Consider the following 25,852-nt stretch of genomic DNA (forward strand, 5'->3'; position numbering starts at 1 on the left):
CAATCTGACAGAGTTTAAACAATTTTCAAAATAATTTTGGGCAAATATTATACAATCCAGGTGTGGAAAGCTCTTAGAGACCAGAAAGACTCCCAGCTGTAATCGCTGCTAAAGGAGATTCCAATATGTATTGAATCAAGGGATTGAATACTTATGTAAATTGGATATTTCTATATTTCATTTTCAATAAGTGTGTAAACATTTCTAAAAACATGTTTTCACTTTGTCATTTAAGGATATTGTGTGTATATGGGTGAGTTTTTGTTATTTTTGATTAATTAATTTTGAATTCAGGCTGTAACACAACAAAATCTGGAATATGTGTGATGATGGTGCCAATATTAGAGTTATTGACCAGAACGGACTCAAACCAAGCTAGTCTAACTGCTCCAGCAGCATTGGATGGCGTCAGGAGGTGTGGTAGGCTGGTGGTATGGATAGGAGTTGTAGCTACTCGCCGGCTGCCAGCCGTTAGTCAATTCCCAGGAACAGAGCCGACTCCCAGAGCCGGTAGGTCTGCCTCCATTGGGGCAAAACTGTTTGATAGCCCAATCTGATCTTCCAGGATAGATGTAGACCAGCCAGACATCCACCCTCCAGGACCTCCTATCCCTGGCTAGTGATCGGCGCTCGACTCATCGGCACCCTGACTGTAGGAGGCACTCAAGGCCGAGATGCAATTCTCCCGGGATGCAGCTTTGTCGGTGAAGTTTGATAGCAGGTCCTGCTTCTACCGCAGCTGAGCTAACAACAGGAGAATCTCTTCATGAAGCTGCATGATGGTGATGCATATAGGGCAGATGAACCCCTGTCCATCGATCAGTTCCCCCCTTTTCTTTCCTCTTGCATGGGAATCATCTCGCACCTGTCACATTTGGGCCCAGCCATGTATAAACACCCAGGTAGGCTAGCACTGATACTCTGCTAGCCAATAGGATCCAAACTCGGGTCAGGTTCGAGCAGTCCCAGCCACAAGGGCTAACCGTGATGTGGATAAAAACTTGAATCCAAACGATAAATCAAACAATACGAAGACATAGATTAGACTAAAAACAGACTAAAACAAACTATGCATTCACATGCCAAACCAATCAAAAAACACCAGCCTTCCCTCCAAACGGACGTGATGTAGTCTACATTACAGTAAAGCACAAGGAGTTCCCATGGGAATGAATATGTTTGGAGAGATGTGCGATAACATCAGGGGAATTGCCCAAACTATGCATGGACCTCCTACGTCATAGTCTGTTTACTAGACCTATCTCACAGGCTGACCTCGCCGTAGTTACACACAACATCACACCTCTTTCACCCCATCAAACATACATTATTACATCACTATAAATGGGTTCACTGTTTTTCATTTCTATAAATGAGCAGACATGTGGAGATAATGCCCCAATAAGACCAAGACCAGAACCTCTTCTCCTACCTCACAGGCTGTTGTTGTGCATGGTGCGCTGTGACGGCGTGTGTGTGAGCACGAAACTCTCCGTGCACTGCTGGCTGCTAGACGACAGCGACCTCCTGGGCGAGCGCTGGAACCGGTTCCTCCGGTTGAAGTAGCTGCCCGCGGTGCAGGTACGTTGGCGCTTCCGCAGGTACTCCTTGTAGTTCTTGGTGAGCAGCGTGTAGAGGAAAGGGTTGATGCAGCTGTTGGAGTAGGTGAGGCAGGTGGTCAGATAGTTGATGTTGCGCTTGGCCTTGGTGGAGAGGTCGATGGAGGGGTGGAACTGACCCAGGAGCTGCCAGATCCAGAAGGGCAGGAAACAGGCCCAGAACAGCAGGACGATGGTAAAGATCAGGTAGAGGACCTGGAGAATATAAAAATACAAGATGGAGTTAGAACTAGCTCAGATAGAGGAGCTGTTGGACAGGGATTTACAAGATTGCAGCAATCAATCACATTCACTTGTTTTACCAAATGATATTCCTTTGACATATCTAAATGATGGATAGGCAAAGAGATAGTTAGTTTGATTTACTGACCTTCTGGTTTGGTAGTTTCTTGGTTTGTTTGAAGGTTTCTGTCTGAGAGATCCAGTAGGTGCGAGCCAGACCGATGTATAGAAAGCCGATGATCATCCCCGGAGCCACGATGCTGGTACAGAACAGGAAAGTGATGTACACCTTATAGGACAGCGGAGAGATGGTCGGCTGGCACATGGCCTTGCTACCTACCATCATCATCTGAATCCTGAGGATCATGGGTAAAGTAAGAACCAGGGAAGCCACCCATACAAGCACCGCAATGGCTTTGCGGTAGCTCTTGGACCGTTTGACTGTGTCCAGCGGTTTCAGCACGGCAAAGTACCTCTCCGTGCTCATGATGGTCAGCGTAAAAATGCTGGCATGCATCGTCAGGAAATCCATACTGATCAGAATTCTGCACCCAGCATCGCCAAAATACCAACCTTTCAGGAAGTACGTGCAGACAACGAACGGGATGGTCAACAGATAGAGCAAATCCGCCAAGGCTAGGTTGATGATGTAAATATACATGGACGCTGCGGAACGCATGGAGTGACACATGACCACGAGGGTGTAGATGTTTCCGGAAACGCCGACCAGACACATGAGGGAGAGTATACAGCCTATGGTGAAGGTGGCGGCTGTGTTTTCGGGAGAGGAAGGGGCAGAGTCAAAAGGCGGGTCGGTGGCGTTGGGGATCCTCTCCACCAGGACCAGCAGGGGTTTCATGGATACAGTGGTCATCGCTATGGAGGGGGAGCGGGGCATGGGAGAGCAGAGAGAGATAAGCAAGGGAAGTGTTATCAATCATTATTATTCAATTATATCTATAATTTGCATTTCTGCAGCAACAACAGATGTTCCATGTATATTATGGTGATTTTAGGTTATGGGAAGAAAGGAATGGGAAATACAGTGCCTTCAGAAAGTATTCATAACCCTTGGTTTATTCAACATTTTGTTGTTTTACAGCCTAAATTCAAAATGGATTAAATGAATAATAATCTCACCCATCGACACACAATACGCCATAATAAAAAAGTGAAAACATGTTTTTAGAAATGTTTGCACATTTATTGAACATTAAATAAATAAATACTTAATTTACGTAAGTATTCACATTTATTCACAATACATGTTAGAATCACCTTTTTGGCAGCAATTACAGCTGTGAACATTTCTGGGTAAGTCTGTAAGAGCTTTGCACACCTGGATTGTACAATATCTGCACATTATTTATGTTATATTCTTCAAGCTCGGCCAAATTGGTTGTTGTTCAACTTTAACCAGGCCATTCAGAAACATTCAATGTTTTCTTGGTAAGCAACTCCAGTGTATAGCATGGGCTATACACTGGAGTTGTACCCCTTCTACTGCTTCTACTGCCACTATACCCCTTCTACTGCCGGTACGGGGCATGGAACCCCGCCGATCCTTCACGACTGGAATACCGACATAATCTGCCCGAGAATTACAACAGGCTCCTCAGGCGCGACGTCCTCTGAAGGCCCATTCTGCTAATCGTGACCTGCTAGCTTTCTAGAGCATATTGGACTGTTAGCTGATCCAGCAACCAGTTTCTTGGACCACTATACCCATTTTGCCAATTGGACTTGGACCTCTCTGCTACTTGGAACCCTACTAATTCCACGACTGGTCTATCGATGTCACCTCACGAGGAGACAAGAACAGACTTTTCCCCCAACGCGACGTCCCTCTAAGGCCCTTCTTCTAACTTGCTAGGCCCGGCCTGCTAACTGCTAGCTTGCTAGCCCTGGCCTGCTGTCTGAATCACCATGTCCCCAGCCAACCCAACCACTCACTGGACCCATAAGATTCACTTGGCTGCACATGCCTCTCCCTAATATAAATATGCCTTGTCCGTTACTGTCCTGGTTAGTGATTACTGTCTTATTTCACTGGCTCAACCATGGCTCAACCAACCATGTTGTTCCACCTCCCACATATGCGATAACATCACCTGGTTTAAACGTCTCTAGAGACTATATCTCCCTCATAATTACTCAATGCCTAGGTTTACCTCCAATGTACTCACATCCTATCTTACCTTTGTCTGTACATTATGTCCTTGAATCTATGCTATCGTGCCCAGAAACCTGCTCCTTTTACTCTTTGTTCCGAATGTGCTAGACGGCCAGTTCTTATAGCATTTAGCCGTACCCTTATCCTACTGCTCCTCTGTTCCTCTGGTGATGTAGAGGTTAATCCAGGACCTGCAGTGCCTAGCTTCACTCCTACTCCCCAGGTGCTCTCATTTGTTGACTTCTGTAACCGTAAAAGCCATGGTTTCATGCATGTTAACATTAGAAGCTTACTCCCTAAGTTTGCTAGCTACGTACAACATTTAAAAGCAATTATTTTGCTATGCTGATGGAGAACATAACTTTAAAATGTCAATTCCTTCTCTTTGGGTGCTGCATTATAAATAACACCATAGCAGCACTCACTCCACTAGGTATATCTCACTGGTCACCCCCAAAGCCAATTCTTCCTTTGGCCACCTCTCCTTCCAGTTCTCTGCTGCCATTTAAAAAATATATATATTTTACCTTTATTTAATTAGGCAAGTCAGTTAAGAACAAATTATTGTCAGTTCAGGGTTTGAACTTGCAACCTTCCAGTTACTAGTCCAATGCTCTAACCACTATGCTACCCTGCCACCCCAATGACTGGAATGAACTGCAAAATTCTCTGAAGCTGGAGAGTCTTACCTGCCTCACAAGCTTTAAGCACCAGCTGTCAGAGCAGCTCACAGATCACTGCACCTGTACATAGCTCATTTGTAAATAGCCTATCCAATCTACCTCATCCCCATACTGTATTTATTTATTTATCTTGCTCCTTTGCACCCCAGTATCTCTACTTGCACATTCATCTTCTGCACACCCTACCATTCCAGTGTTTAATATTGTAATTACTTTGCCACCATGGCCTATTTATTGCCTTACCCCTCTTACCCTACCTAATTTGCAAATGCTGTTTATAGATTGTTCTACTGTATTATTGATTGTATGTTTGTTTACTCCATTTGTAACTCTGTGTTGTTGTGTGTGTCGAACTGCTTTGCTTTATCTTGGCCAGGTCCCAGTTGCAAATGAGAACTTGTTCTCAACTTGCCTACCTGATTAAATAAAGGTAAAAATAAATAAATAAATAAAAATATATTTGGCCTTGTGTTTTAGGGTGTTGTCCCGTTGTAAGGTGAATTTGTCTCCCAGTGTGTTGGACAGCAGACTGAATACGGTTTTCCTCTAGGATTTTGCCTTTTCTATGCTTTATTTAATTTCCTTTTATCCTAAAATACTCAATAGTTTGTGCCGATGACAAGCATACAAATAATATGATGCAGCTACCACCATGCTTGAAAATATGAAGAGTGGTACTCAGTGATGTGTTGTGTTGGATTTTCCCTAAACATAACACTTCGTATTCAAGACAAAGTAAATTTCTTTGCCACATGTTTTGCAATTTTACTTTAGTGCCTTAATTCAAACAGGATGCATGTTTTGGAGTATATTTTATTCTGTACAGGCTTCCTTCAGTTCACTCTGTCATGTAGGTTAGTGTTTTGGAGGAACTACAATGTTGTTGGAGTAACTACAATGGTTTTGATCCATCCTCAGTTTTCTCCCTTCGCAGCCATTAAACTCTGTAACTGTTTTAAAGTCCCCATTGACCTCATGGTGAAATCCCTGAGCGGTTTCCTTCCTGTCTGGCAACTGAATTAAGAAGGACGCCTGTATCTTTGTAGTGGCTGGATCTATTGTTACACCATCCAAAGTGTAATGCTCTGCTAATATGTATTTTTACCTACAGTATCTACTAATAGTTCCTTCTTTGCGAGGCGTTGGAAAACCTACCTGGTCTTTGTGGTTGACGCGACTGAGGGACCTTACAGATAATTGTATTTGTGGGGTACAGAGATGAGGTAGTCATTCAAAATCATGTTAAACACTATTTCCATGCATCCTAAGTGCATTTTTACCCCTCAACGTATTTAGGCTTGCCATATAGGGGTTGAATACTTATTGCCTCAAGACATATCAGCTTTTTATTTTAATTAATTTGTAAAAACTTAGAAAAACAACATTTTTACAATGACATCATGGGGTATTGTGTGTAGGCCAGTGACACAATCTTCATTTAATCCATTTAATTTAGGCTGTAACACAACAAAATGTGGAAAAAGGCGGGTGTGAATAGTTTCTGAAGGCACTGTAAATAAATATATATTTTCTTCAACGATCACTCCACCAAGATCACCATTGGTTCCATGGATGCAGTGGCCATCGCTGGAAAGAGGAGTGGAAGACAGGGAACAAAACAGAGAGCTTGAGAAGAGAGGAAGAGATACAGATAAAGATTAGAGTGAGAGAGAATGACAGAGATAGAAAGGGAGAGAGAGAGAGAGAGAGAGCGAGAGAACATACGGAGTAGTAGTGGTGAAAGTGTTGCTAGATGCAACCAATTTGATTAACAGTGAAGTCTCATCTTGAATTAGACCTTCTGCTGGTCTCGCTAATCAAGATCTGGAAATGTGAGTATAATTAGATACTTCTGGGTATAACAGGGATGAACCGGACAGCAAATCCCCAGGAAAGAGAAACAAAGTAAAACTTTTTCAAAAGAAGCGTATCTTAGGGAGCATGAAACTTCTTTCTACGGACTTAAGGTCAAATTCACTCAAATTCTATTCAGGAATAGGGAAATGCAATCATGTTCCAATAAATGTGGTATGGTGGGTCGATATACTTAACTGCATTGACTGACTGGAATGCAAATGTCTGTGATGTCTTAGCTGCCCTTTGGCAGTACTGTGGTTCAATACTGAATGCACTCTTAGAAAAAAGGGTTCCAAAAGGGTTCTTCGGCTTTCCACATTGGAACATCCTTTTTGGATCCAGGTAGAACCCTCTGTGGAAAGGGTTGTTATTCGAACCCAAAAGGGTTCTACCTGGAACCAGACAAAGAACCCTTTTATGTTTTTTTTCTACGAGTTTAGGATCAGGATAATAGCATATAGGAATCAAATAAGACATGCGTAGTTAGGGGGAGATCATCATAGATTATATTGGTCTGGTTATAAATTGCTTATGAATATAACTGTTATGTTTCGTGAGCAATTATATTAACTTACAGTATAAAACCCGTCGGCCTTGATGTCTATATGTCTACAAATCAATATAATAAATGGTTTATGCGTGGTAAATAATATTAATAACATGTCATACGTGAACAAACCCTACACAATTATTATTTTTTTAAATTACATGTACCTGCTTTTTTTCTCATCTGCAGTCTCCCTTCAGACTCTCAGACTCAGAAAGTCAGATGGAAGAGTTTGGTTTTAGATCCATGCTCTTATAGCCCTTTAAATCCACTATCAATGTCAGGATCCTCAGGGAAAGGTTGTTGTTCCCTTAGGATCCTAAATCCAGCTGTTCAAACAGAGGTCATTTACATATCATCTGATAACTTCTGATAGTCAAATCAGGCCACATACTCCATCTCCGATGACCTCCCCAGAGGACGACGCAAACATTTTCCACAAAATGTATTCTAATTAGCTAGCAGATCAAATATTAATTGACTATAAAAACAAAACAGCAGACTGTTTTCCAGACTGGATGTAATTATAATTGTACTTTACCTCAGTCAGATTCTCTCTCTCTCTCTTTGTCTCTCTCTGTGTCTCTCGCTCTCTCAAAACTCTGACATAAATCAATACAAATGTAATCCGCTCTAAGTCTCCCTGTGCGACACCAGCCAGACACATCACTAGCAGACGTGACGTTAAAGGACAGACTTAATGTCTGGGAGTTACACTCTGATGCCTATTTAATTAACTACTCTTTATCTGCTCTGACAGAGCCCGGCAGCCTGTTGGAGTGCCAGGTGTGTGTGGTGTGTGCGTGCTTGCGTGCCTTACCTTGATTGTAAGCCGCAAACAGACTGGCAGCCTGAACAGAAAAATGTAGCATCTAGCTCCGTTTGCCCGTTGACCCATCACCTAGCTCACTCTGGTTCCCCAAATTTCACACATACTGCAGGTATGTCTAGAGCCATTAAAGTCCACACAGAATCTTCAGGAAATCTGGTGATTCTTTGCATTTGAATTGAGATAAATAAAAAAATCCTGTATCTTGAGTTTGGGTTAAAAAAAATCCTGTGCTATAATACCACTGTCTTTAGTTTACCATAGTAAAAAGTCTGTCAATCAAAAGGTGAACGAGATCTGAAAAAAAAAGAAAGGTGTCTTTTGAGCTGGAGTAAAACTTATCCTACGCTCTCTGTTTCTCGGTGCCTCTTGAAAGTACCTTCCACAGGTCTGGTTGACAGCTTTAAAATGCCACCGGAGAAATTGAATTTAGAGGAAGAGAAAAAAAAACATCAATGAAATGATGAGGAGAAAAATGAACGTTTCCTTACGGGGAGCAGAGAGTGACGGGGGTGAGAATCACAACAAACCACAGCTGGTTACGGTGAATCTCCTTCACTGAGACACGGTGTGCCTGAGAGACTGAGAGAAAGAGGGGAGAGAGGAGGGAGGGAGGGAGAAGAGGGAGAGAGAGACTCATAGAGAAGCACTCTCGCGAGAAGTGGGAGGGGAGACGACTGAAAGAGGGACAGAATGGGGAGAGAGAGAGAAATAGATTGAGAGAAATGGAGGGGGAAGAAAGATAAAGGAATTGGCATGGATTATACGGAAATATGCAGGAAATATGTCCTGCTCACTCTCCTCTACCCTTTAACCTGCTATTTTTGTGCAACAGTAGTGTGTGTGTGTGTGTGTGTTAAGCTGGGAAAACATCTTTCAGACTCCCTATCTCTCAGCACAGGGGCGCCGCAGGGTTGCGTGCTCTCCCCCTTCCTCTACACCAATGACTGCAACTTTGCTGATGACAACACCCTGGTCGGTATCAACTCAGACGGTGACGAGTCCAAGTAACATGGAGAGATTGACTGCCTGGTGGCCTGGTGCAGTAGCAATAACCTGGAACTCAACACAGTCAAAACTGTGCAGTTGGTGGTTGACTTCAGAAAATGTCCCCCACCGTCTCTCCCCCTCGATATTGATGCTTCAGGCGTCAGCAAGGCCAAGTCATTCAAATACCTGGGAACCATCAGCTCCCACAACTACAAATGGGAGGACAACATCACAGGGGTGACAAAGAGGGCTCGATGTAGGACGTACTATCTGCGCTAGCTGATGAAACTCAATCTCTCTCTGACAATTCTGATTTGGTTCTATACGGCCATCATTGAGTCCATCCTCACCTCTTCTATCACCGTCTGGTTTGGGTCTGCCCGCCGCAAGGGCAAACTGCAGTTCATTGTCCGGTCTGCAGAGAAGGTTATCGGCTGTCACCTGCCTCCCAGGACAAGGAAGCGTGCAGGAAAGATTTTCACCTACCATGCCCACCCCAGACACCCCATCTTTCAAAGACTCCCCTCTAGCAGACAGTTTATGTCAATCATTACCAAAGCCGACCACCACCTGAACATTTCCTCCTATTCCCCCTGTAATCAGTTAGTTTTATGTTTACTGTTCTGATTTTGTATTTTATTCTGTATGATGTATATGTGGACTTGTATTTTGTTTGTATATTGTCTTTTGCTGGCAGCACCTCACTAAGTCAAATTATGGGTATGTGTAAACGTACTTGGTGAATAAAGGCCATTCTAATTCTGTAATCTTCCAAGGTGTTTGTGTGTACAGTATATTTTATGGTAAAATGTATACATGACTATGCTTCTTTAAACTTTTTCTTGTAAACATCAGATATAACCGGAGATGTTTTGTGTGTGTGTGATTTCGAGAAAGAGCGATTCAGTACTTGGCCCTGCACAGTTTTAATCAATAAACTCTCTCTAACCAGAGACAGAGGGGACAAGACTCTCATATCTCTCCCACATACAGAGGTCCATTCAAGGTCCTCCTGAAATCACAGAAGACAATTTGTGTTGATTAGAGAGAACTAACATCCCATTCCTGACCCCGGTCCATACACACACCCATGACAACCCACCCTCAGAGATCAGACTCATTATCTGCATTAGCCTGGACTGCCCATAATCTACTGCTGTGGGACTACAATTCAAGGATATTGTATCAAACACACTTTAAAAAAATAATTACACAGTTTACCATATTACCCCTGAATGTACTGTAAACCGTTTGAAAAGGGCTGGAAAAAGAGATCATAAGATGGTATGCTATGCAGAGAAGCATCAGAGGCAGGAATGAGGCATGGGTGTGGAATGCAGAAGGCTAATATGTTTTAGATGTTAGTCACGTAGCACAGGAGGACTGACAAGCAGAGTCTATTTTTACTTTTGTGTGAATGTGTATTTATTTTGATGTATCTCTGTATGTAAGAGATCCTTAACTCACAACCTCTAGAATATGTGGGTTTTTCCCCCCACTGAAAAAAACAGGCTTTTGGCAAATCTTTGGTAAATTTGCTGCAAATGTGCTGTAATGTAATTTTCACATGCAAATTAGTTTTGTGGCAAACCATTGTGGCAATTTAGCAGCGACTTGTGAACCTCTGGCAAAAATTCTGGGAAACTTGTGGCAAACATTTTACTGTTTGGTGCAAGTTCCTCGGCATACACATCACAGACAAACTGAATTGGTCCACTCACACAGACAGCATCGTGAAGAAGGCGCAGCAGCGCCTCTTCAACCTCAGGAGGCTGTAGAAATTCGGCTTGTCACCAAAAGCACTCACAAACTTCTACAGATGCACAATCGAGAGCATCCTGGCGGGCTGTATCTCCGCCTGGTACGGCAACTGCTCCGCCCTCAACCATAAGGCTCTCCAGAGGGTAGTGAGGTCTGCACAACGCATCACCGGGGGCAAACTACCTGCCCTCCAGGACACCTACACCACCCGATGTTACAGGAAGGACATAAAGATCATCAAGGACATCAACCACCCGAGCCACTGCCTGTTCACCCCGCTATCATCCAGAAGGCGAGGTCAGTACAGGTGCATCAAAGCTGGGACTGAGAGACTGAAAAACAGCTTCTATCTCAAGGCCATCAGACTGTTAAACAGCCACCACTAACATTGAGTGGCTGCTGCCAACACACTGACATTGACACTGACTCAACTCCAGCCACTTTAATAATGGGAATTGATGGGAATGATGTAAATATATCACTAGCCACTTTAAACAATGCTACCTTATATAATGTTACGTACCCTACATTATTCATCTCATATGCATACGTATATACTGTACTCTATATCATCGACTGCATCCTTATGTAATGCATGTATCACTAGCCACTTTAACTATGCCACTTTGTTTACATACTCATCTTATATGTATATACTGTACTCGAAACCATCTACTGTATCTTGCCTATGCTGCTCTGTACCATCACTCATTCATATATCCTTATGTACATATTCTTTATCCCCTTACACTGTGTATAAGACAGTAGTTTAGGAATTGTTAGTTAGATTACTTGTTGGTTATTACTGCATTGTCGGAACTAGAAGCACAAGCATTTCACTACACTCGCATTAACATCTGCTAACCATGTGTATTTGACAAATAAAATTGGATTTGATTTGATTTGAAATGTGCTGCAAACTTATTATGAATATGCTAATTAGATCAGGTTTTTGGTTACTTTGAGCATTAACACAATGTTGTATCTCCATAAACCAAATCACATATAACTTTAAATGAACTTGCTTCTCACAGATAAAACTCAACTCAACAATACTAAACATGTATTCAATATCTTAACAGATAAAAAATATATCCAGTACAACTTCAAATCACCAGCATGCTAATGAAGAAAAGAGCAAAGACGTTTTTTATTTAACCTTTATTTAACTTTATTTAAAGACTGAACATTTCCCAAATAAACTGTTCATTTAATGTAGCTACAACATTTACAAGAGAGAAATGCGAACACTATGGGGATGTGGACCTTAGGATGTTTAAAGGGGGGACGACATTACAATGAGCTTTCAACCAATGGATGTTTAGAAGAGAATGAACAAAATTGAAATAACTAAAACAACAGAAACAAAATCAAGCCCAGTTCAGAACTATTGCTTGTTTGGGTGAACTTTGGAGATGGCGGCCCAGTGGAAGTCCTTTGTCCCAAGCTTGTTGAATGCATGCACTGAAACAATCCGAAAACACAAAACAAAAACATTAGGATGCTGAAAACAATTACTGAAAATTATTTTATATTTTGGCATTTTAAAAAAGTAGACTCAGCGGCTAATGGGCAGGTCTGGCTTTGGAAAAATGGGGTCAGCCATTACAATGTTGCCTTGATGTTGATATGCTTCTTAATGAAACTACCATTCTATGTATTTTTCAGCAAGGAAATAATGTAGCAACATAAACGGGGACTAGGCCTATTAAATCTACCTTTAAATGTGTTGCCAACTATTCTTAGAGAGCTACAGTAAACCCGATTTTTCTCCAGCCAAGCCTCAACACAATTGATTCAAACAAATCAACTAATTACTCATTTCAATTTAGACTGGAGACTTCCTGGTTAAAAGAGACAGTTGTCTACTAGTTGTCTCCTCTTCATGACTCTGTTGTATAAGGCTTGGGTGAAAGAAAATCTCAATCAAATTGAGTTATACCTAATATGGTAATTCATATTATGTTTCCTAAATTAATTATTGTTAATTATTGTTAACTTACATCTCAAAGATATACATGCAAGAAGCCGTGTGTGCAGACACATTTATCTGTCCTCAGTTTGATAAAAATCCTCAATCTGTCTTTTTGCCTTGTAACTGATTGATTCTAGAAAGAGAGAAGGAAGATCAAGATGAGCTAGCTACTAGTTTAAAGCAATTACATATCTAATTGTTACAAAGAAAGAATGTATAGGCTAAATGTATGAGAATAAAGCATGAGCCTTATCAAGCTTGAAGACAATACACTCATTTATCATTGAAACAAGTGTTATGAATGAGTGCACCACAAACATTTTTCCAGGGTGTTGATGCATTCTGAATGCAGCTTCTTCCAATACCAAGTCATCTCATATTGTTGTTATCTTGGCTCTTCTGCTAGCTAACATGCTACTGAACAGGGACACTAGGATATTGACATCCATAGTATTGGTATTAGCTCAAATATAGCAACATATCGACCTAAAATTATAAGTGTTTAGGCAAATCATTAGCTAAATATGCAAAATATGATAGCTAAAGTTAGCTAAGTGCTAGCGAAGTAGCTAAGTGCTAGCCACTAGCTAGCCATCTAGTCAGTGGTGTTGACAGACTGTAACTGTTACAGCAACAAAATGTGTTAAGCATGACATTGCTAACCAGGCATCAATTAGCTAACACAATTTTTTGAGTTTATTAGGAAGTTGAATTCATGAATTAAACACTCACTGGACTACTTTGATAGTTAGCTAGATAGCTTGGTTTCCATTTACCAAGAGGCTAATCACATGAAAAGAACCTGAGAACATACGCATGTGAGTGTGTGATTACTTGCAAGAATACCCCTGATCCCCTGGCAGTCCATTTGTTTTGCTGTCATATAATCAGCAGGGTGCGTGAAAGATTCCGACGTGTGTGTGTATGTGTGCTGGAGGGAGATTGGAGTCAAATGCAGCAAATTGTTTTGTTCTCCTGTGGCTTTGAAAGGCACATCTGGACCCCATCAGACTGTCATTCATTACCTCTGCCTAGGAACTAAGATGGTGAGAGAGAGTGAGTGAGCGAGCGAGAGAGCGAGAGAGAGAAAAATAAAAAGAGAGAAAAATAGAAAGAGAGAGAGAGAGAAAGAGAGAGAGAAAGAGAGAGAGACAGAGGCGGAGATAGGGTAGAGGGGCGCAGAAGGAGAAAGAGAGAAAGAAAGAAGATATAGACAGAGTATGTCTAAGCATGCAAGTGCCTGTATCTGCATCTGAGCGCCAGGGAGTTTTTGGCCCGTGGCAGACTGGTAGCACATTGCTCTCCAGCCGATGCTGCTATTCTCTGTCCTGTACTATGCCGTGTTAAGCCCCACTGTGAGGCGAGAGAGAGGTCTGGAGGATGTGATGACTTTATAGGGGGAGAGGACAGAGCAGCAGAGGGGCACAGCAGACAGAGACTGTTACATGGCAGGGTAAGCCTGGCTTGGCACTTCTAACTGCACATCTAACTGACAGGCTTTGTGGGTTCCACTAGGACATAGGCCAGGGGTTGTGGTTATGACGACAGACAGTTAGAACTACACTATATGTAAACGGTGGTGTAATCTAAGCCGCTATGTGTGTGAGAATGTGGGGTCTCTGTGCGTGTGTGTGTGTGTTGCATGGAAAGCCTGAGGGGAGCAAGAGAGAGAGAACGAGAGATATGTAATGAGAGAGAGAGGGAAAGGGGGAGAGAGAAGGGGAAAGTGTGTTTAAGCCGAAAAATATTTGCAAGCCATTTAACTCTCTCTCTCCTGACTACGGATTGTCCCAGATAACCCTGGAGATGCTCACACACACACACCACGCTCATTCAAGACTGACAAGGACCCTGGGTCTGGTACAGATACACAGATAATGTGATTTAACCAACATGTCTACATAACGTCACCAGAGATCTTTCAACCTGTTATTGGCGATACTTTATCGTCGATTCGTGGAAACAGGAGTCTCATAAAATGTCATAAAATGTCCAGGGGGTCCGTCTGAATTTTCCATTATTAAAATAAGAAAATGTTTTGCTACAGGAAGTAATCCAACATTGTGTTGCCGCCATCTTGTCTATTTCCAGTCTTCTCTCATTGATCGAGACAGGTGTCTGCCAATCACGCGGCACTTTGGAGTGGACCCACGTATCTCAATCAAGGAGAAAAGATTTGAAATAGACACGGTGGTGGTGCACACATTGTTGGATTACTCAGTGGAGCAGAAACATATTCTACATTCAAATGGAACCTGCAATTGGATATGTTCTGCGACTCCTGTTTCGTGGACGAAGATAGTATGTCCAATACCAGGTTAGTTGAAAAATCTCCGCCGATGTTTTGTAACTACCAGTATAATGATACCAAACATTTTTCGTTAAATCATACTATCTGGTGTTGCAATCTGTAGCTACCGCAACCACGTTTTTAAAATATTTTTTATTAAGTAATAATTTCTAAATATTGTATTATAAAATTTTGAGATATAGACCTACAGTACATACAATGCCATACAATCCAAATTGAACAATTGTCTATGCCTAGTGGCTAGTGGCACAAAGAAAACACGTATATTTTTAAAACACTAAAACACCAAATTAGGTCTTCATTATTATTCAATTAGACCGCCATCACTGTCAATTGTGAATGATAATTCTTCACGTTTTACAGGTGAAACGTCCATGCTGCATCTGCATGACAACCATGTGATCCCAATCACTTTCATGGGAATGTGAATTTTGATCTTCTTGAATGATGTAAGCAGCCCTAATACTGTTCCATTTAGAGCAGATAAGAGTTAAGAAGCCAGCTGTATTTTGTTTCAATCAAAGCATATTTATCATGGTGGGGTTGGCCACATGATAAAACATTGACTTACAATCCTCCTAAATTGTCATAAGAAATTACGTGGTGTTTTTAGGTCTCACAGTAACCTAACATGATCTAAGCTATTCGGTTTGTTATGTAAAATACTAATGAATCATTAAGTGATCTTGCGAGACATATTCATTCAACTTCAATCTAAACTTTATTAAACTAACCTCATTCTTTGAAGTGACAGAGCGTCGCACCGGCTGAAAGATGCTGAAAGAAAGAAATCATAGCCTATTTCTCAACTCCTGTTCCCGAGTCAAAATTTACATTTGGTGTATCATTTTACTGCAATAAATGCTTAATTCTGCAGAAGGTAATATTATATTAGGCTACATGTGAGAGGTTATAGACCTACAGTCAGTGTTCAGATTTCAGTTACTATTCCATTTAACCCATCTGTGCCTACAGTTAGTTCCCTTGATATTTTACATCTCCGTCTTGTGACTGTCCAATTTGTATAGCACTTCACAATCATCACATATAATCATCACACTGTTCTCATCCTCTTTTAACCAAGTCTTTCCCAAACATTGCTGTTCAGGACCTCGCTTTATTTTCAACTCTCCTTTTCACATTTCCCTTATTAAATTAAAACATTGTCCTTTTGGCCTCAGTGGATCGACGGTAACATTTGGCGATTGGAGTATACTTGGCACATAAAGCATATGCTTACGCACTAATGCCAGATACAACAAAAATGAAAGAAAAACCTCAACATAACCTGTAGATATGAATTGCACAATAATTACACATTTATGGATTGTTTAATTCATTGTTTTCTCTTCATTCAACCCACCCGTCACTCACCTGCCCTTCATTCACACAATATTTCATGACCCTAAACCCACCCGCCTCGCGGATATAACCGCAGGTTATGAGTCAACCCGCGCATCACTAGTGTGTTTGTGTGTGTGCATGGTGTGTTTGTTTAAGTGATTTACAGACACACATAGTTACTCTCCACTACAGTTTCTCCCGATACAGCTCAGATAAGCCACCACTCACAACCTAACCCCATACTGCCCTCTAGCACCGGCTACAGCACACTCCTACTAGGATGCTATTTTTCCCTCCATAGCGCACAGGTCACTGCCATCATGTAGTTTGCTCAGCTTGGGGAAGTGTTGCCCTTTCTCTACTATGTGTGTTTAGAGTTGACTGGGACAACATTTTTCATCTCATGCACACACTTTGATGTACTCTATGTGTGAGTCCCTCTCTCCCTTCCTTACTTCCTTCCTTCCTCCCTCCCTCCCTCCCTCCATCCCTTCCCTCTATTTCTCTGTCTTCCAGGTAACACTTTAACAGTATATTCTCATGTATACTATGAATTCCTAGCCCAGATGTGTTATAGTGATGACAGGAGAGTGAAAGTGACAGAGAGTATTTTACCTCTCTAGCATCAATAAGATGCTGCTAAGAAAAGCTGACCTGTTTCAGATAGTCAGTATGATTCAAACAAAATGATACATTCTGCTGATAAATATTGTGAGTAATATAGTTTCTGGTATGGTCTGTATAGTGTTGCGTTGTCAAAGTGTCATCCAGACTCTCTGCAGCAGAGGTTTCTATTCTCCCATTTGATGTTGTCAACACTCTGTCACAAGAGCAACAGTGCCAAGGGATTACATTTGCTGTCAACACTCTGTCACAAGAGCAACAGTGCCAAGGGATTACATTTGCTGTTGACTCCTGGAAGTACCGGCCCCACCCTGTTTCCGTATCACCTGCTTCCTCACACAGTCTGTTTGTGTGTGTTTCTATTTTTATGTTCTGACTCAGTACCTTATGTTCCCACGTGGACACAGAAGAGCAACAGCCAAAATTCAAGAATGCTGATACTATTGGCATAAGGTCAGAAAGTAGTTTACACTCAAACTTTCACACAGTGAGATTTGAGCACCTATGTAACTTTATCTTGGGGAAAGGAGTGTGTGTGTGTGCACATTTTTACTACACTTGTGAGTACCAGAAGTGCTCACAGAAACCAAGTCAAATTTTATTTTTTTACAGAAAAGTGAGGATTTTGTCGGTCCTCACTTAAAAAATAGCCATTTTAGGCTTAGCTGTTAGGTTTAAGGTTAGAAATAGGGTTAGAATTAAGGTTAGGGGTTAGGTTTAGGGTTTAGAGTTAGGGAAAGTAGGATTTTGAATGGTAATCAATTGTTGGTCCTCAAAAGGTCCTCACAAGTATAGTTAGACATAGCAGTGTGTGTGTGTGTGTGCATGCACTGGTCGTCCTAGGAGATGAACAACGTTCCTATCATGCCTGGTCGTATGTTCCTTATTATCACTAATCCTGTTTGGGAACATCTCAGTCTCCATCCCATTAATATAGACGTGTACACACACACACACACACACACACACACACACACACACACACACACACACACACACACACACACACACACACACACACACACACACACACACACACACACACACACACACACACACACACACACACACACACACACACACACACACACACACACACACACACATCCCTCATATCCCCCACATATCCCTTGTTGTGTCCCCTGTATCCCAATTCTGCTGCCTGATTATTTAGAATCTAAATTTGAACAGTTTGTCACAGCACGAAAACAACCCTGCAGCAACAAAACATTTTAATTATTATGTGTATTATAATAAATTGACATTGTTGCAAGAGTTGATCTTTTTCTTTAGGGCGAATCAAGTCTGAATTTTAAAGTGGAAATCACAAACTTTAGAAACCTCAAACACACTACAAGTTTGCATTTTCTGCCATGCAGGAAAATTCTCTGCAACAGCAGAGATGAAGATAATGCACCTGTATGTCTGCCTGGTGAACTGAGCATAAAGAAAATGGAATAGATATATAGACAGGATAGAGGATGCATCCCACAATTAGATCCAAGACAGCAGAGACTTATAATGCATGGAATGTAAATATGCACACCAGGAGGCTGGAAGTATACAAGGATGTAACCTGGTATGACCAAGACGTTGACATTGGAAGGTCTATGCGTCTCGTATGAGCCCAACAAGTTTGTAGAGAGCGTATATGGAGTACGCAGCTTTCTTTACTCTATACAGGTCTATGGGTCTCTACACATGCATGTAAACATAAACGGTAGTGATTCGTCATGCCACACTGTAGAAACGTTTTGTGATCTGGTCTGGGGGGGCATGAAGTTGCTATACAACAAAACAGTTTAATTCCACCACTGTTTGGGAAGAGACTGACCTGAATTGCACTGCACATGATACGCTGATATGATAAATATATCATAGCGTTTATCACATCAATAACTGACGCCATAGAAACGACCAAATAAGTATATGGCAACATAGATATGTGGAAACATCTCACAAAATGTTTGGTTGGCCTCTTTTTCAGAGTCCACACACAATAACATATCCACAAAGAAACAAACACACACAACAATCTATCACAATATACTTGCTCCCTCTGCAACATTTCAATTATCCCAGTATGAGTCAACCCACATTTTTTCTCCCTACTGTCCCTTGTTTTTCACTCCTCTCCATGTCTCTCCCTCCCTATTTCATAATTCCCTCCCTTCCTCTCTCTCCTAATTCAATTTAACGTTGTGTCCCTGTTTGTGTATCTTGGAAGGGATGTGAGGCAATATGTGTTCTTGGAATGTGCTGTAATGCTGTAATGTGCTGATGTATTGTAATGTAATGATTTATTGTATATTTGGGTTCGGCAGGTTAGAGCACTGGGTGAGTAACCGAAAGGTTGCTGGATCGAATCCCAGAGCTGACAAGGTAAAAATATGTTGTTCTGCCCCTGAAAAAGGCAGTTAACCCACTGTTCCCCGGTAGGCAGTCTTTCTAAATAAGAATTTGTTCTACTGGTTAAATAAAATAATAAAATAATTACCCAGTTGTGGTTTGAATTCTCTTCCTCTGTCTAGCTCACTCACTTTCTCTCTGCTTACCGTGTGGTTGAGTTGACAGCCCAAGTATTAAGGCTGGAACACTTTTCAGAATTGTTACAAAACAATGTCTCTGTGTACACAGTGTGTGGGGGTGTGTGTGTGTGTGTGTGTGTGTTTGTGGTGTCCAAAATAAACTCTGATCTCTTCCCTAGCACTGAGCATCCTCTCATTGTATCATAACAAGCTGCCCTGGGGGACCAGTGTTCCTCTGGCTGGCTTCTGTTGGCATTCTGATCCATCATCAACAACTCTGGTTGCTCTTCTGGGCAACACATTTCTCTGCCTCTCTCCCTCGTCTCTCTCTCTCTTTATCCTTGTGTGTCTTTCGTTCTCTCTCCTTCTCTCTGTCTCTTTCTCTCTTTGCACCCTCTTCCCTCTTCTCTCTCTCCACTTCGTCCCACTTTCACCTCCCTATCACTCTAAAAGCTATGTGTACTGTACACTTTTGGTTTCCTAGGTTCCGTTAATTTAACCTCCTCAGTGGCAGGATTTGAGGTTAAACACATTGACCACTGTAGCAGAGTGTTGTCACCTTCCTGCAGTATCATAAAACCCACAGCTTCCATTACTGCCATATTAATGACACCCTTGCATCTCTCAGCCGTTCTCTGACAGTTTTCTAAGTGTGTGGAAAAATGTCTAGTTGTCAGCATTATCTCACGTAGAGACGCTTGATGTAATCATTTGGGAGTTGTCAACACCGAATAAGAGGTGCCCTCGTTGCCAATATCTGTGTGTGTGCACGCGCGTGCATGGCATGTCTGTCAGAGTTCGGCTGGAAAGACAACCTGTACATTCTAGAGACAGAGTGCCAGGAATGAAAGAGCAGCCAGGAGAGAGAGAGTATACATTGAGTAAGAGTGACAGGACATCTCCCAGTTGGTTAGACAGTTGAAAGCCTGCCAGGTCCAATGAAGCAAAGAGAGTAGATTGACTAAGGCTGTCTCTGGAGAGAGCTGCCTCTGGTTTGGACTGGTGTGTGTGTGTGTGTGGATGAGACATAACTTAACGTTAAACTCTGTTAAAGCTCTGGTGTAACTAGATCATTATTTAGTTTATCCTTCACTTAGCCAGGTATGTCCTTGTGAACATTGCGATCGATGGCAACGCCAGTGAAGTCAAAACTATTTTTATAAACACGTCATTGTGATTAAAGTTATGTTGAAGTGGAGGTGTGTGTGTGCAAGTGTGTATTCGTGTGTCACATTTTCTGATTTTAACAGGAGTATGCTGCATCAGCACTGTAGTCCGCCTCTGAGGACCACAGAAGCGCATCTTTGTGTTTTTTTTTTTTTAAATTTAAATAGTCAGATAAAGGTGTTTCGGGGCAATCAACACCAATCCTCCTTCGAGGGCCACCGAGTAGGACCTTCAAGTGTGCGGATACCCACAGATCGCATCCCCGGCCGCGGCCTCAATGCATGCATAGACCAACTGGCCAGCGTCTTAACAAACATACTTTAACTCTCCCTTTCATAGTCTGTGGTCCCCATATGCTTCAAGATGTCCACTATTGTCCCTGTACCCAATCAAACTAACATAACCTGCCTAAATGTCTATTGCCCTGTAGCACTCAATTCTGAAATCATGGAGTGCTTTGAGAGGTGGTCAAGGACCACATCAGCTCCATCTTACCTGTCACCTTGGACCCACTCTAATTTGCATACCGCCTCAACAGATCCATTCCCACCTGGAAAAGAGGAACACCTATGTGAGAATTCTGTTCTTCGACTACAGCTCAACTCCAAACTTGACATTAAGCTCAAGGCACTGGGTATGAGCACCTCCCTCTGCAACTGGATCTTGAACTTCCTGACAGGTAGACCTCCGGTAGTGAGGGTGAGGGTAGGCAAAAACACCTCCGCCATGCTGGCCCTCAACATGGGGCTCCCTGTACACCTGTGATGCCATGAATGACTCCAACACCATCATTAGGCTTGCAGATGACACAATGGTGGTGGGCCTGATCATCGACAACAACGGCAGCCTACAGGGAGGAGATAGAGCCCTTGTACAGTGTTGCCAGGGAAACAGACTCTGCCTCAACGTCAGCAAAAACAAGAAGCTGAAGAAATTTGGCATGGGCACTCGGATCCTAAAGAAGTTCTACAGCTGTACAATCACAGCATCTTAACCAGCTGCATCACTGCGTGGTACAGCAACTGCAAGTTGGCCCTACAGAGGGTGGTACGGACAGCCCAATACATCACTGGGGGCAAGCTCCCTACCCTCCAGGACATCTACACCAGGCGATGTCTGAAGAAGGCCCGGAAGGTCGTCTAGAACTCCAGCCACCCGAGCCACGAACTGTTCACTCTGTTACCGTCTGGCAAGCGATATCGGAGTATCAGGTCTCGGGCCAACAGGCTCTGAGACGGCTTCTACCACCAGGCCATAACACTGCTCGAAAGCTAAACATAGCTTTCTCCCTGCACAGACCTGCACATTAAATATTATTTGCACCGGAAAGATTATGTCAAATTTAGGAAAACTCAGGTTGTTGTGTTCCACAGTGCAAGTTCAGAATGGATGAACAACAACCAGGCAAGTTTCACAATGAACAATACTTAATTTGAAAAGGTAGGAAATGTCTCTTACAAATTGTCGTTTTTGCAGCGTCTGTTAAAAGTCTCTCCTCAAAAATACCAACAACTCTTAATAAAAAAAGACCTCTTTCTTAAAATCCATCAATCAACATGTATCTTAATTAACAGTCAATACTCATCCACATGTAGCCTCTGTAGTATAGTTCTTCCGTGGTGCCAGTTCCTCCACTTTTAGTCAGGCCTTTTCTCCTTAGCGCACCATTGAATCTCTTTCTATCCACAGGTTCCAGTCTCCATGAAGGGGGGTTCAGGTCCGTCCTCGTGAAGAAAAAGGCAGTGTAAGTATCCGAGTCATAGTTTCCCAGGATTAATTCCCTTTTACTTCTATATCTTCAGCACAATGTTCGCTCATATCCTGCATAGTCATAACTTATTTAAAGTGCACAGAAGTGACTTTGAGCCGCAGATGATGACCTCAAGGGCGAGAGGGAAAGTACTTAACTTTAGTGCGCTGTTTGTGTTGGGAGCGACGGATGATCAGAGACAGGCGTGGATTCGAGCTCTGTGCGTCCTAGGAGTGGGCAGCCATCAGAGAGCTGTGTGTCTGCACTGTCGGGATGCGGAGTCCCGTTCATTTCCTTCACCTGTGCACAATCAAGAGTGGAAAGAGAGGCACGCAGGAATGTCGCCTCTCAATTTGGGTTAGAGAATATCATTGGCGTACAAGCTTAATAGAGAACACGCGTGAGAATTCAGGACATGCATATGGATAGCACTCAGAAGAATTTAGGACAGGCACTATTGGTAGCACGCGTGAGATTGCACACTTCAATTACTGAACAGAGAGCACTCGTGAATAGGTTGGCACAGCAAAACGTATTCCCAAACATGTGAACACAGCAAAGGTGAGGGAAAAAGGAAGCTCTTCATCACAACAACTATATGCACCTTAGAAAGGATTTGCACGGACTACCCACATATCCAACCCTTATACACAAACATACATACACAAAACAGACACCCATAAACACACACAAACACACACACGCTCAGAGCTCACTGTGTGTGTATACTATTGATTCCCCTACCCACTTTAGTGTCTTCAGACAGTATTCATACCCCTTGACATACCCCATATTTTGTTGTGTTACAGCCTGAATTCTAAAATGGATGAAATCTTTTTGTTCTTCTCACACATCTCAACACAACAAAAGGAAAACATGTTTTTCAAAATGTATGCCCATTTATGGAAAATGGAATACAGAATGATATAATTTACGTAAATATTCACAGTCAATACTTTGCAGAAGCACCTTTGGCAGCAATTACAGCTGAGTATTTCTGGGTAAGTCTCTAAGAGCTTTCCACACCTGGACTGTGCAACATTTGCCCATTATTATTTTCAAGCTCTGTCAAATTGGTTGTTGATCATTGCTAGACAATAATTTTCAGTTATTGCCATAGATTTAAGTCAAAACTGTAACTCGGACACTCAGGAACATTTGGTCTTCTTGGTAAGCAACTCCAGTCTAGATTTGGCCTTGTGTTTTAGGTTTTCGTCCGGCTGAAGGATCAATTCACCCCCCAGTGTCTGGAGGAAAGCAGACAGAACAAGGTTTTCCTCTAGGATTTTGCTTAGCTCTATTTCGTTTGTTTTTTTTTATCCTGAAAAACATCCCAGTCCTTAATGATTACAACCACAACATGATGCACGTGCTGACGGGATGACCTCACGCAGTTGCTGCATATTATAATGTCGGTATATTCATGCTGCAAACAGCCCGTTCCATCTCATCCCAATAATGTTCTATTGGGTTGAGGTCCGTGGACTGCGCAGGCCACTCAAGTAAACTGAACTTGCTGTCATGTTCCTAGAACCATTCTGAGAGAATATGGGCTTTGAGACATGACACATTATCCTGCTGGAAGTAATCATGTGACAAAGGGTGAACCGTCTCCTTGAAGGGATGCACCTGGTCAGCAACAATGTTCAGATACACTGTGGTGTTCGAACATTGCCAAGTGGTATCAAGAGACCTAACGTGTGCCAGGAAAACATTCCCCATACCAGTACACCACTGCCACCAGCCTGTACCGTTGACACCAGGCAGGATGGGGCCATGGACTCATGCTGCTTACGCCAAATCCTGACTCTGCCAACACCACTGTTATACTGTGCAATGAATTGCCTGTTTGTGGACTGCCAGTTAGCTTGCCCAATTCTTGCCATTCTCCTTCGACTTCTCTCATCAACAAGCTGTTTTTACTCACAGGCCCACACTGCCTGGATGGTTTTTGTTTATTTCACCATTCTCCGTAAACTCTAAACACTGTCGTGCGTGAAAAGCCCAGGAGGCCGGCCGTTTCTGAGATACTGGAACCGTCGCCCCTGGCAACAACTATCATACCACACTCAAAGTCGCTTCGGTCACTCGTTTTGCCCATTCTTACCTTCAATTGAATAGTAACTGAATGCCTCGATGCCCGTCTGCCTACTTTATATAGCACGCACGGCCAAGTGACACACTGTCTACAGATTTATAGTATATTCCCATTCCAATGCAGGAAGACCTTCTGTAGAATGTATGACATCACTAGTGTGGTTGAATGATAATTATGTTGCATATAATAAACTACATTCATCAATCTGACTTAATTATTATGTGAATAAATGCAACAGGCCCTGTACATCTCTGGAGGATGTAGTCAGCAAGCCAATTAAAAGGCTAAATACAAATAGCTAATCCAGGCGACCAATTTTATTGTTATTGTAATCCAAACATACTGTATACTATATGTAGTGTAAATTATATTTACCAACAGACCTACTAAATTCTGAATGTACAGTCAATCAAATGATGCATTTTCTCAATTCAACTAATAGGATGTATTAGTCATGAAATCATTAACACTCATACCATTACAGTGTACATGAAATGCAGTGCTGTGAAAAAGTATTTACCTCCTTTCAAATTGTTTCTACTTTTGCATGTATTTGATGCTGAATGTTATCAAATCTAAAACCATCACCTAATATTAGATAAAGGGAACCTGAGTGAACAAATAACACATGAATTATATACAAGGAATTTCTCAAAGCTGCTAATGAGAACCTTGAGGACCTTGTACCGAGCCGGAGGGAATTCCGGTGGGAGACCCCCACCCAGGTACAGTAGTGGCAGTGCTGGCAACACTAGCTGCAGTAACCCATTGGGAGAGGGTCACACTCGGAAAATCAGAGAGGGGGCAAATTATTGTGGCCCTGGCGGCACAAAATAATCAAAAGGTCTGACATCTCAGAGATGCTTGGGAAAATGGTCACAACGGGGGACCAGTGTGTGTGTGTGTGTGTGTGTGTGTGTGTGTGTGTGTTTTAGGGGAAATGGGTGTATCTGAGCTCCGTCTGCTAGGACTTGACATTAGTTAAGCAAATCTCCCCACTCTTGCTCAATTTGGCATGCCTTCGCTAATAATGAACAAACTTATTCAATAAATAATGGTACCATGTCGTCCAAACAAGTTATATATACTTTTGACTCAACTGTCCATAGAACATTCTTTCAAGAGTCTTGATGATCATCCAGGTGTTTACAGGTGCTTTTTGGAAAACTTGAGTCAACTTCTTTGATGACATGGGTCCAACTGCATAACACGGTAAGGACCTCATACCAACGGTCAAGCATGGCGGTGGTAGTGTGATGGTTTGGGGATGCTTTACTGCCTCAGGAGCTGGATGACTTTTTTATAGAAGGAACCAAAGAATTCTACAGGAGAATGTCAAGCCATCCGCCTGTGAGTTGAGGCGCAGCCAGAGGG

At 42.3% G+C, this 25,852-nt stretch overlaps 1 protein-coding gene and 2 long non-coding RNA genes across 5 annotated transcripts in view; 1 reads left to right on the forward strand and 2 right to left on the reverse strand.

The window, feature by feature from the left end:
• The window catches only part of LOC118357421 (urotensin-2 receptor), an 80,076-nt gene extending 71,542 nt beyond the window's left edge, over nucleotides 1-8,534 (reverse strand). The window contains exons 1-4 of one of the 3 annotated variants that reach the window (XM_035734496.2): nucleotides 7,922-8,534; nucleotides 1,990-2,717; nucleotides 1,739-1,814; nucleotides 1,433-1,653 (exon numbers count right to left, since the gene is read on the reverse strand). In XM_035734496.2, coding sequence (XP_035590389.2) covers nucleotides 1,433-1,653; nucleotides 1,739-1,814; nucleotides 1,990-2,717; nucleotides 7,922-7,973 — 1,077 coding nt within the window. In that variant the 5' untranslated portion in view covers nucleotides 7,974-8,534. The other 2 variants (XM_035734494.2, XM_052478176.1) reach the window with 2 other exon arrangements.
• Nucleotides 8,535-11,834: 3,300 nt separating this feature from the next.
• LOC118402647 (uncharacterized) lies at nucleotides 11,835-22,342 on the reverse strand. Its single transcript, XR_004829521.2, has 3 exons — nucleotides 22,212-22,342; nucleotides 21,126-21,180; nucleotides 11,835-12,145 (listed from the first exon to the last, which is right to left on the reverse strand). It is a non-coding gene; the product is annotated as an uncharacterized LOC118402647 (long non-coding RNA).
• On the forward strand, nucleotides 22,343-24,617 carry LOC118402648 (uncharacterized). The gene is made up of 3 exons (XR_008078561.1): nucleotides 22,343-22,941; nucleotides 23,330-23,381; nucleotides 23,589-24,617. It is a non-coding gene; the product is annotated as an uncharacterized LOC118402648 (long non-coding RNA).
• Nucleotides 24,618-25,852: the final 1,235 nt, after the last annotated feature.

Source organism: Oncorhynchus keta, chromosome 24, assembly GCF_023373465.1.
Source record: "Oncorhynchus keta strain PuntledgeMale-10-30-2019 chromosome 24, Oket_V2, whole genome shotgun sequence".
Taxonomy (NCBI): Eukaryota; Metazoa; Chordata; class Actinopteri; order Salmoniformes; family Salmonidae; genus Oncorhynchus; species Oncorhynchus keta.